The sequence below is a fragment of the Sylvia atricapilla genome, chromosome 3 (assembly GCF_009819655.1).
Source record: "Sylvia atricapilla isolate bSylAtr1 chromosome 3, bSylAtr1.pri, whole genome shotgun sequence".
Classification (NCBI taxonomy): domain Eukaryota; kingdom Metazoa; phylum Chordata; class Aves; order Passeriformes; family Sylviidae; genus Sylvia; species Sylvia atricapilla.
The window spans coordinates 25,421,015-25,433,920 of NC_089142.1; the positions used below are offsets into that span (position 1 = coordinate 25,421,015).

Below are 12,906 nucleotides of genomic sequence, written 5' to 3' on the forward strand. Positions count from 1 at the left end.
TTCCTGTAGAGAAGCTCTGTGCAGCATCAAGTTGTTATAAACAGATGGACTGGAAGAAATGGACCATATTTTTCTGTGATGTAGCTACAGATAACAAATATATATTTTACTGGAAATACTAAGACAGCTGGAGAGTCAAACTTACTCCTTCCAAAAGCAGTAGATAACAGGACACTCGTGATGCCACTGGGGAAGAAGCTGCAGGGTTATCAGCAGATATCCTGAGTTCCAGGCACAGCTTTAGTCAGCTTTGTCTATAACAATATCTTGTCTTGGTATATATACCAAGAATATAGGGTGTATATATACATTCCTAGGTATAGGGTGTATATAAATATATATATATACATTTCTAGACCTATTAAAATAAAAGCTCACATATATACTTAAGCCTTCCTTAAATACCCAGAAGGAACAGGCATATTGCTGGGGAGCTGCTTCTGTGCCAACCCATGAGACAATTCATCCAGCACAACCCTTCTTCCTCCTCTGTATAACTGAAATTCAGAGCTACAAATGCTACAAACACAATGAGGGAAACAAGATAGAGACATATAGGGCTTCTGTTCAGACCTTTAATTTACCAGATTCATTTCTTATTCTTCCATTTTCCTGAGTAAGCAATAAGTGTATGGATATAGTCAACTGGCTAAAAGGCCCATCAACCAGTAAATGAAACTGAACTGTAGTCTGTAATACTTGTGTTTTATTATAAGTGCAATTGCTAAATATGAATCTCTACAGTTTCATTCAGAAGTATTTTTTGCAAGAGGACAATATCACAAATGTATCAAAGAGAAAAAATTATAAACTCTGATGAAACCTCTGAAGACAGGAAGTGGTTTATAAATACATGGCCCTAAAATTCCAGTAAACCTAAATGCTATTTTGGAACAACCCATGCAAATTTTCAATTAATATGAAACCGTCCCTAAGCTGTACATTTTACTACATTAAGCAAGCTCAAATTTTAGCTACAATGTAAATTCTTAATAAGTAATACACAAACTATAAATTCCCTTTTATCGTGTCCTGGGTTGTAGTATAAGATGTGCACAAAGTATTCTATCACCATCTTCATGAAGTGATGAATCCAACTGTTGGAGCAGTGCTCTTCCCAGGCCCCCCTCCCGCTGGGGTGCCTTCTGTTAATGGTCCATCAATGCCTTGTGCATGACTCATAGATAATTCCCTCCAGGAGCTATCTCTCTTTAATGGGCCATCAAGGACCCACTGTAGGACTCATCATCCCATTGTGAGATGCCCCGCCCAGGGGGAGGAGCCAAGCATTCTCACCTGGATATAAGCTGGGATTTGGGACAGTACAGGCAGCTCTCACCCCCTGGATTCCCAGAGCACCAGAGCTACCAGGCCTTTCTACGGGATCACTGCTTCAGGAAAACCACCCCACCTGGACTACTTCCATTACCCTGCTCAGGTTGTATTCCGACTCTGTCAGTGGCCTTTTGTATTACTGCATTTATTTTATTTTACCTTTTTTCCCTTTTCTTCTCATTAAATTGTATTTCTGACTTGGAGCCTCTCACTCATTTTACTTTCAAACCACTACACATCTGTACACGGAATCTACTGATATAAAGAACACTCTGTAAATCCACTTTAATAAAAAAGTCACTAATCTGAGTTCACCAAAAGCTAGTCTGAAAAGCACAAGTACAGCAGGTATTCTGGAGGCAATGTTGGCAATGTTGGTGTGACAACGTTAAGTGCCATGGTGTCTTACTCTCCAGAGCCCTTCCCAAAAACAGAGTTCAAAGTTTTTGTAGTTGTCTGGCACTGCTGAACTCTCGAGGGCAGATGTGTCTATCTCCCCAGAAACTGATGAACCTTGAGGTCCAAAACTGGTCAGCTTTTTAGTACCTCAGTGGACTAAATATGGTTAAGTAACTTTCAGAATTGAAAGAAAAAACCCAAGCCTTCCTTCTAACTTAGCTGAATTCACACAGCAACTGAACTCTTAATAATTCTAATTAAATTAGACTTGTCCCAAGTCTTGAAGAGCAATTCTTTAAGTTAGTATGAGTTCGTTAAAATAAACACCCAAACCCAAAAAACGATTTTTTGCTTTGCAGTCTGCTGGAAAAGGATTGCATGGGTGGAGATAGTCAACTGATAGTATTTAGCCTGCAAATGCCTATAGTTATTCTATACTAATCTAGACTGTTCTCCATCAGATAAAAAACAGAGTGAGAAGCTATGACTGAGCTAAGTGACAGTAGACAGGCATTTTTGCTAAAAGGCTCCTGAACAACCACATTTTTCAATGATCAAATGGTGCACTGCATGATGCAGACAAATTTGCCTCTGTGGATAACACTGCAGATATTTTTTATGTAGGATCTTATGAATACAACTGCATATACTATAAATATTTAAGGACCATATGCAGGCTGGATCATCAATGGAGACATGCCCTTCACTTAGATATCTGTATAACAAATATAAATATTTATTACATTGTACTTGTAATAACATAATTTATAATTCTAAAACATGTACAGCTGCATCAGCATTTTCTTTTATACTCTGTCTAGCATAGAAAATAATTTTCATCTGAAAACTTGGTAACTAATGTCAAGGAGAGAATTATTTCTGCCAAGTAAGGACAGCATGAAGGGGATGACAGAAGAACTTATCCTCCACAAAAATATTTCTGCAACATTAATAAATAGATGTAAGAACTGTATGTATTTTATTGGTAAAGTCTGCTGAATAACTATGATTATGACAATTAAATGAAATAAATTCAAATTAGGAAAATAATGTAATAAAGCCTGATTTAGACCATATTATCAATATGTGAAAAATTAATAGCAGTGATGAGTCTGAAAGCAGTTTTCACTTTAGTACAGTGCTGCTCTCAGGACAGTTCTTCTGGTTTCATGAGGCAAGCCTTACTTATTCAGTCCAAGATCCTTATGAATAAGATACAAACTTCAGTTCGCACAGATAAGCAAAAAGCTCTAGATCTGTAGGTTCCCAGACACTAAAGATTTAGTGCTGACTGTGGATTCTGTTCTTGGAAAAACATTAAAAACTTGCCATTACTTTAACTCTGTATTTTGTTGCTGGATCTTTTCATAACAAATATATTTACACTTGGACAATATTATCCAAAATCTAGAAAAATTCACTATACCTTCATCAGGCTGCCACTCGGAGCATCCTTGTAAACCTCAGGAGGGTCTTTCAGATAATATAAACATTATCCTGTTTATCGCTATTGTACTAAAAAGAAAATTCGATTTTTCAAGTCACAGCAGGTACAAGCTGAATATAGCTTAGCTCTTTTTCTAAGTGCCTTGGGCATAAATAGCTAATCAATCATATTTAATCAATATGTTGTTCAGCCATGCAGATTCCCATGTCTATAATTCCAGCTTTATTCAAATGATCTTTAGTCACACTACATTCTTCATTGATTTTTTTTTCTCACTCAGAATAGGCATAGAAATAGACAAGTGCCACATCTTAAAATTTGGAAATACCAGTTTAGAAAAAAAAGTTAAAGTAATCCCTGTTACCTCTTATTATATCCAATTATATTTCACTATTTTAAGGTTTGGAACAACCTTAAAAGCCTTTTTAATTGTCCAGGCCTCACTCTCACAATGTCCCACAGTGATTATAGGAATGGACTTGTAAAGTATCAATTGCTCACTTTAATATATTTATTAAAGCAGTAACACAGGAGCAAACCAGCCATGAATAGGAAGTTTAGATCTTTATAAACAGTTTCCATCTACATCCAGGAATGGAAGACAGAATGGATTTAAAAGCACTAAGAATTCCCATTTTAATTACTAAGCAAAGCCTCTGCAACTACAATTTTGGGGATTGCAGTCACATGTACATGTTGATTATTCTTTTCAAAATCCTTAAGTGTGACAAAAATGCCTCTTATTATCAGTCTTTTTATTGCCTAGGTTGGCACTGAATAAGCATGAGAATAGCTGTTTCAGTTTGTTTGAAAACTACCGAAAAATGTAAATAACCACTGATCTTAGAATAAACAGTTAAATGTGGCATTTGCTTTCATATTAAATAATTTGAAATGAGAGGAAGAACAGCATGACATTAAAAGCACAATCCATCTCATTGTGTGATTCTTTTCCAGTGATTTTGTAAAAGCACTGCTCTCCACTTATTCCAGAAGATAACAAGAATCTGCATTTGGCTGGTTTGATCAGTGAAATGAGAGGCGAAAGAGAATATTTGCATTTAAAATTGCTCTTTAATCTGGCTATCCTAGACGTAGGAGCTGCACCAGCTTCACACTGTCTCAACAGATCAGACTATTTCTTGCAAACAAATTATGTATTTGTTTGTAAAAGCAAGAAGCTCATCTAAGTATTCAGATTATGATGAGTGGCTTTCTGTGCAAAAGTCCTCTTTTTTATCCAAGACTGAAAATGCAAGTAAGGTTTCTAAAGGTTTTTTAAGGAGGTAAAATACAAAAGCAATGTATATATATTTTAGTCCCAAATGTATTGTTTTGGTAATTCTTTCCACCTCGTGTAAGGGAACAAGTGATAAGTCACTTCAAAACTCACATCAGGCCTCTCAGCAAGGCTCACCAAAACTTCTAAAAAAAATGTGAAGAAAAATATTAGTTCATTACTGGCTTCTGATTCAGAAGGAAAAAATACAAATCCAGAGTCAAATGTCCCCCAAAACAGGATCAGAAAGCAACAGTAATTTTGGCTTAGATTTGGATTAAGTACCCTTCCAAAATTTAAGCTTTAATCTTGAGTGAAAAGTCCGGATGCTCAGATCAAAACATACTGCACTGAACACTGCCTTTGCCCAGTCATGTTGTCCCATCCCTACAAGTGTTGAAGGCCAGGCTGGATGGGGATTTGAGCAATCTGGTCCAGAAAGGTGACCCTGCCCATGGCAGGGGGTCTGGAACTAAATTATCTGTAAGGTGCCTTCCAACTTAGACTACTCTACGGTTCTATGATTTTATTATTTATTGCTTCAATAGCAGCAGACCTACTGAAATACTCTTCACTTCTGTATAAATCAATCTGTCATGCCTATTGCCTGTTTCACAAGTTGCCAACAGGACCTTAGCCTTTAGAGGACCCCCAGGTCCTTGCCCACAGAGCTACTTTTTAGCAGGTTGGTCCCCAGCCTGTGCTGCTGCCTGGTATTGTTCTTCCCCAGGTGCAGGACCCTGCATTTGCCTCTGCTCAGCTTCAGATAGTTCTTTTCTACCCACCTCTCCAGCTTGTCAAGGACCCTCTGAAGGGCTGCACAGCCCTCTGGGCTATCAGCCACTCCTCTCAGCTTTGGGTCATCAGCAAACTTGCTGAGGAGGCTTTTGCTCTTCATCCAAGTCTCTGACGAATACCTTAAACAATATTTAGCTCAATATTAAACTCTGGCAGACACAACCAAAGCCAGTGACAGGCCTCAACTAGACCCTGTGCCACTGATCACAACTCTCTGGGATCTGCCATTCTGCCAGTTCTCAATCTACCCCCCTATCTACCCATGGAACCGTTCTATTGGGTTTGTGTGGCCAACTTTTGGTACCAAGCAGGGGGCTACAGGGGTGGCTTCTGTGAGAAGCTGCCAGAAGAATTCCCCATGTTTGTCAGAGCCAGTGACAGCCAGTTCCAGGACAGACCCACCACTGGCAAAGGCTGGGCCAACCAGAGTTGACAGTTGATACCCCTCCGTGATAACATATTTAAGAAGAAAAAAAAAGAAAAAAGTTAGTGCTCAGATGTAATTGTGGCCAGAGAAGAGTGGGGTGAGAACATGTGGGAGGAACAGCTCTGCAGACTCCAAGGTCAGAGCAGAAGGAGGGGCAGGAGGGGCTCCAGGTGCCAGAGCTGAGATTCCCCTGCAGCCCGTGGGACAGCCCATGGTGAGGCAGCTGTGCCCCTGCAGCCCATGGAGGGCCAGGGGATGCAGAGATCCACCTGCAGCCTGGGGAGGAGACCCACACTGGAGCAGGTGGATGCCTGAGAGGAGGCTGTGACCCAGTGGGAGGCCTGAGCTGGTGTAGCAGGCTCCTGCCAGGAATCTGCAGACCTGTGGAGAGGGGAGCCCATGCAGGAGCAGGTGTAGATCTCTTTTCCATTAGCAGCAGAAACCACCTGTGATGAAACTGACTCTAACTCCCATTCCCTGTCTCCCTGTGCCCAGGGAAGAGGCAGAGCTGGGAAGGAGATGGGGGGAAGTGTTTTTAAGGTTTTATTTTGGTTCTTATTATCCTGCTCTAGTTTTGTTGGTAATAAATTAAATTAAAATCCCCAAACTGAGTCTGTTTTGCCCTTGATAGTATTTGGTGAGCGATTTCTCTCCTGGCTTTTACCTCAACTCATTAACTTTTCATTATATTTTCTCTCCCCTGTCCAGTTGCAGAGGGGAGTGATAAAGTCGTTTTGGTGGGTGCCTGGCATCCAGCCAGTGCCAACCCACTGCAGCTATCTTGTCTCAATCCAAGGGTTTTCTCACTTTTGCACTTCTGAATCCCTCCCTGATCTCACCAGGGAAGTGAGCACCTGTGTGTGGCTTAGTCATTGGGTGTGGTTAAAACACAAATAGGTCCAGGTGACAAACCCTGGACCACTCCTCTTGATCCCCGAAGCTGCATGGCAGCTGCCAGTTACACTCTCCACATTAATGTGAATGTATACTCATTCACACCCAATGAACTGCTTTTAAAGTGAAGAAGGTAAAGCAAGTTTCAAAGGCAAGTAAACAAAAAGGCGTGAGGTGAGTCACTCCTCCTTCCTGCTCCAGCCTTCTTCCTTTCTGAAAGTTGTTCCAAATGTTTTTCCCTCTGGCTAGGCCTGACATTCAAACCGTTGCACATGAATATATATTCACCACAAGGACAGGACTTTTTTCCTGAGAAACCTTCAGACATCTGGTTTTATGGATTCTCAGAAAAGGCCATTAGGAAACCTCAAAATATTTATATATTGGATAATCCAAACTTTTAAATGCTTATCCAAACTGATTTAAACAGTTAGATGTTTCAAGGTCAAACAGTCAATACAATCTCTGATTAGTAGTGCTCAACAAATGGCTAAAGATTTTTTTCAGGAAATGCTGTCTAAACATTTTAAAAAGACCTGCTGTAGCCATTCAATTCTCTTTCTTGAATTCATTTTCAGATCAACATTCAAGTGACTCTATTTCAACAGAGCAATGAAAAATACAGAATATGGATGTCACGATCAATGACAGTGCATTCATATGTACCACCAATCAAACCAATGGTGCTTGCAAATTGTAGGAAAAAATGGTGTGAAATACTGTAATCAAGAATGAAAAATATCAACTCATAAGGAAATTCTAATACACTTGTGGGTTGCTTAGAAGCAGGAAAAAAAAAAGTAAATTGAATAAATTATTTACTATAAATTAGTTTTTCATCTGTAGGATTAAGGGGGAAAGAACAATTACACATAACATCTGTTGCAGGTCAACAAATAGATCCACTTCCTTTTAGTATCCAGCCAGGTATCTGATTTATTATATGGTTTATTTGAGAAGAAAAACTGTCTTCATTACTTTCTACAAAAATTAATATATTTTCCCTAAAACATCATGTACAATATTGTATGCAGGTATGTGACAGTGAACTTTTTCTTCGACCAGCACAGCATCAGAGTTCTTATCTATTCTAGTTCTAGTTATTATCTCAGCCCACAAGATACCGAAATGATTAGAAACTTAGAAACTTTTATAAGATGACAAGAAATTTTCATTGCAAACTGGTACATGATCTCAATCTCATATATTCCTAGCTGTGGAATATAGATGTTAAAAAGAAGCTCTCCAAAATATGTGAATTTTGACCTATATGGCAGCACATTTTTTTTGCTGCTATCTGTGAAGGGGAAAAAAACCCACAAACACATATGTTTGTTTTTATTCGACTAATGTATCACAAATTAAACTGACTCTTTTAAACGTGTATATGTTTTGTGTTCCTGAGAGTGTAAGCATTTTGAAAATATGGGGAACTGGCTGAACGCCTTCCTAACCTTGATAATCCAGCTGCATCAGTTTCTCCTCCTGCTTTCTGCATTTACCATCCAGAAAAAGTGCAAGAAATCCTCCCTAAAAGATGGTTAATACTCCAGGACATTTACTAGTACTGTAAATGAAAAAAGAAATTACTTCAATTATAATCCTAATCTTACATTATAAAGGTTCTATATCTGCACAGAAAGGAAGATCTCACACATTTTGACACTAACAGACAATAATACAGTCTGTCAAGGAAGTGTGTACTTTTGAAATTCTATTTCTTAGCAGGATTTTTAGCTCATTCATTAATGGAAACTGTGTTGAGATAAATAATACAGGAGTGACATTTCTCCTTCTTTTCTGCTGCTGTTGCTCAATTGTAATTCTAAGAATTAACAGAATGTGCATCCCTAATTTGAAGTGGTCGTGATCTAGTCACTATGCTACAAATACACATGGTTGAGTGAAGCTTGAACAACAAAGAATAATTTCTGTTTCATTTTCCTTTGTTCTAGGAAGATTATTAATTTGATAAAAGTGTATCTTTCCCAGGTGGTAGGATTAGGGAATAGATTGGATGTCATCTTACTCTTGGACTTGCCACGGCTGGAAAAATCCAGACATCATATTTGACAGCAATTCCTTCTCTATTTGGATAACTGTTGTTATGGTGATAGTTCCAGGAGGAAACTTTAATGAGGAGGACTTGAAAGCTTTGATGTGTACAGCACAATTATTTTTAACACCTCAAAAAGAAAGGTGACAGTCAGTTAGTACTGCTCCTGGCTAAAGATGCATCATTGTATCAGCTTTCATGAAAACTACCTGAATTTCTATTTGTTTTGTATCTGTAACACAGTTTTGAATACAAATATGTAACAAAAAGGATTTGGAACAACAACACTTCCCCCCCTCCCCCCATCATTTTCTCACAAAGGATATAAGCTGCTTTTCTTAGGAACTTGGTTACTGTTATAAATACATATTATAACGTCGGCTCTTCGCAAATATTGGAATGAACAGTATATGTATAATTATACTGTATTGTGTTTTGTTAATAAGAGTTTAGAAAGGTGATGAATGTATTTTCTGATTGTGACATAGTGTGAATAGTGAAAAGACTGTGTTTTTTTCTTTGTGACATCTAAAACTGACCAGGCCAAGAATTATGGGGGAAGGGTCATCGCCTTGTGACCCTGCAGGAGGGCTACTGAATTTCTGGTTTTTTTCATCAAAATAAAAACAGTCAAACACCATGTTACCAGACAGGGCGGAGCCACCCACAAATAAATCCATCAAATAAGATGATTGGGGAAACTTGAAACAGAAACGCATGTTTTAGTATCTATTGAATATGTAAAACAGTAAACCCCTAAAACACAGTAATTGAAACAGAAAGGTGTGCTTTCTGGTGAGGCACCTGAGCTGGAACGTTTGCTCTTATGTGTCCTAATTGTCTATTTTATTTTGTATTAAACTTATAAAATTTTAAAAGAGAGTGAAACTCGTTTTTCACAGTTACAGTAAAAACTGACTGAGTATAGAAAACAAATTCTAGAATATCTGTATAGCTCTTTTGTGACACCCCAAGAACTATCCAGCGTGATCTCTCATATCCAAAACTGTTATAAAGTATATCCAAAACTGTTATAAACTGCCTATTATAAAGTTGGCTTTTCGCAAGATGTGTGCTGTATGATTAATAACTTTGTGGTAAGGATATAAGTTTTTATTTCTGCTGTTAGTAAAGAAAACTAGGCATAGTGGTAGTAGTGATATAGTATGCTTAAGCTGTCTGGCTGGGATAACATCCAGTGAACATTAAAGAAGACTCTGCTATTGATACACCAACTATCAGCATCCACCATCTGAAGAAAGCACGGACCAAGGCCCAATCTGGAGGTGATAATGAAGACACAGCCAAGAAACACGCAAAACAGTCCCTGGAATATGGAAACTAGTTTATGGAAAAATATGAATATTCAACAGACTGATACAACAAAAAGGGTATTTAAAGAAAGTCTCTGAAATAGCAAGGTGTGGACTTGACTGAATGCCAAGTCACCCGGCCAGCCGTACTTTGTTTTTTTATCTCCTAATTGTCTTATCTTTTATTAAACCTATTTCTTAAAATCCACACACACACAAAAAAAAAAGTGAATCTCGTTTTTCACAAAAACGAAGCTGTGAACGAAGCTACAAACCCAGCACAGCCCCGCAGACACATCGCATCACCCGGACTGCGGTTCACCTGCGGGGGAAGAGCGTTAGACACAGAGGAGCTTTGGGCCTGGACTATCGCGTGTCGGAGGGACTCGCTGCTGCCCGCAGCGCGGCTCGCCCGCCGCGCCAAGGGGCAGTTACTTACATAGTCCTCGTAGGGCTCGTGTGCGGGCGGCGGGGGCGGTCTGTAGCCCGGCACGGCGGGCGCGCCCCGGGCGCGGGGCGTGGGCACTCCCCTGGCCACGGGCGGCACCGGCAGCGCTCCCCGCGGCACGCCCCGCGGCGCCTGCGCTCCTCGTCCCGGCGGCGGCGGGGGAGCGGCGCCCCCGCGGCCCCTGCGGGGAGCAGAAAGCAAGGATCACTCCGGCGGCCACGGGGGAAGGCGTGTGCTGCCCCGTTTTAAAGGCTGTCACCTTTTCACCGCTATGTAAAGCATCACGTAACTCCGGGGATTTGGCAGCTACAATGTCACGAGGACTTTTAGGCAATATCTCAGGTAGAACACGAATTATGGAAAGGCATATTATTTTTAAACCATCCAGGGTCTTTTGCACCTGTTTCTCTTGGTGCTTGTACTAATAAAATTCTGAATCATTTCAATTCACAGGGTTGCAGAATTACTCCAAAGCAGTTCTAGAAGACGAAGAAAATGAGGAACCTCTTCTGTTGCTCCCAAACTATTTTATAAGAGCAGTCATCACTCTCATTGTCATGTTTATTGATGGGTGGGAGAAATGGATTGGCAGAAGATATTGCAGGACAGCAGAATTTTGAAAGGCAAACCAGAGGAAGAACATAAAAGGAGACAAATAACTTTTCTTCTTGCCTAATTTAGTTCAGCACCAAGGATTGGTAATGTGAGATTCTACTTTCCCCCACTGCACAGAGAGAATAGAGCATTTAGACAAGTATGGAAAGAGGTTTAGCAACTTCCTGGCTATGTATCTCCTCATAGGCTCTATCTCCCTTGCTACACAAATTAGTAAATCAGAAGAAGCTGTTACTGTTTAAAAAGACTTGTATCTATTTCATATGATGAAACAGAAGGGGGATAAATCAGGGTAGCAGTCTGTCAGTTTTGTTTCAGAGCAGTATGCTCCTGGGTGTGCTGCCTTTTTTGAAGAATGTGAATGCCAGGTATATAAATATATTTGTATATACACACAGTACAGCTGTAGTATGTATAAAAAGTAATTATTTGGCAAATAAAGTTCCACCGAGACTGTGTGGCCTTCTCTGACTACACTATCATTTTTACTAAAAAATTTTATGCTACTGACCATACTGCCTTGTACTAGCATAAAAGTATTCTTTCTTAGAAATATCCTTTTCCTGTCTTCATAATCTGCTTTCAACTGTTGCCACCCACTGTACCCTGTGAACTGTAGGTCAGAAAATCTGGAACAATATAGACCACACAAGGTTATCAGAAGACAAATATTTTGGTTTACTGACCAGGATTTTTTTAACTATGGGGCTTTTTACTATTGTTTACACTTTGTAAAGCTATTAACATAATAGTTCAGGTTACCACACCTTGAAGGAGCTGCAGGTGGCACACGGATCCCTCTTCCTCGAATGCCCCGTCCACGTGATGAATCCTCAGAACCGTTCAAATATGAAAGTTCTCTCAGCTGCTCCTGGCGAATTTCATCATTATAATCCTGAAATGCAAAAGGTGAAACTTTCTGAAACTTTGTGTTTTGGCTGAGCTGCAAACTACCCAAACCAGAAATTCTGTGGATGGAATTTTGGTGAACTGCTCTGCATTATCACTGGTATGCTGAAAATTTGTACAAGTGGAAGTGGACAACTACCTGTAATGTATGGACAGAAAAATGTCTGTGTATGGGTAGTGAAAATGGTCATAAAAGAGCATGAATATACAGAAAACTCCACAAAAGGCATACAAGGCATGAACAGAGAGAAATGTATCTGTATGCAAAATGCAAGTGGACTTTCACATACAAAAGGTACTATTTTCAAACTACTTGTAATTAGACAAAACAAAACAAAGCAAAACAAAAAACCCAAAACAAACAACAATAACAACAACAAAACACCTCACGTTATTTTTGGCACACCTCCCTGGCTACCTTTATGCACTTAAAACACAAATTCTACCTCATATTGCACATTAGCATGACTGGATGATTTAATTCAATACCAATTAGCATTACTGAATGCAGCCTTCACTTCCTCTGCATATCCTGAGGAGCTCTCTCTTTAGGAGTCAAGTAACAAAGCCATGTTTACTATTAAAAAATTATTAAATGAAATAAAACAAGCCCATTCCAAGCCAACAGGGTATCAACTTCAGCACTGCAATTTCTGTTGGCTCAGTAAACAGAACACCAGATGACCTTCCTTTTCTTACTGATACAAAATAGAATCACGGACTCATAAAATGGTTTGGCTTGGAAGGGACCTTAAAGATTTAATTCCAAGTCTCTTGACGTAGACACCATGTTGACTTCCTCTTCATTGGAATGCACAATTGGGAGAGGTGATCTTTGAATATTAACTATGTCTATCAGACCCCTCTTCCTTCCAGGATTCTATCCTACTGCACTCCATTGAGCAGTTCCCTGAAGAGACCAAAGTCTGATCTCAAGTCCAGGCCAGACCTTGCTGTGCACTCTCCCCCCTGCCCTAAGGCTCTTG

At 39.6% G+C, this 12,906-nt stretch overlaps 1 protein-coding gene across 1 annotated transcript in view; it reads right to left on the reverse strand.

The window, feature by feature from the left end:
• KHDRBS2 (KH RNA binding domain containing, signal transduction associated 2) overlaps positions 1-12,906 on the reverse strand; it is a 327,589-nt gene that overhangs the window by 90,830 nt on the left and 223,853 nt on the right. The window contains exons 5-6 of the mRNA XM_066314972.1: positions 11,779-11,906; positions 10,388-10,577 (exon numbers count right to left, since the gene is read on the reverse strand). Of these exons, the coding sequence (XP_066171069.1) occupies positions 10,388-10,577; positions 11,779-11,906 (318 nt within the window). The remainder of the gene's footprint in view (positions 1-10,387; positions 10,578-11,778; positions 11,907-12,906) is intronic.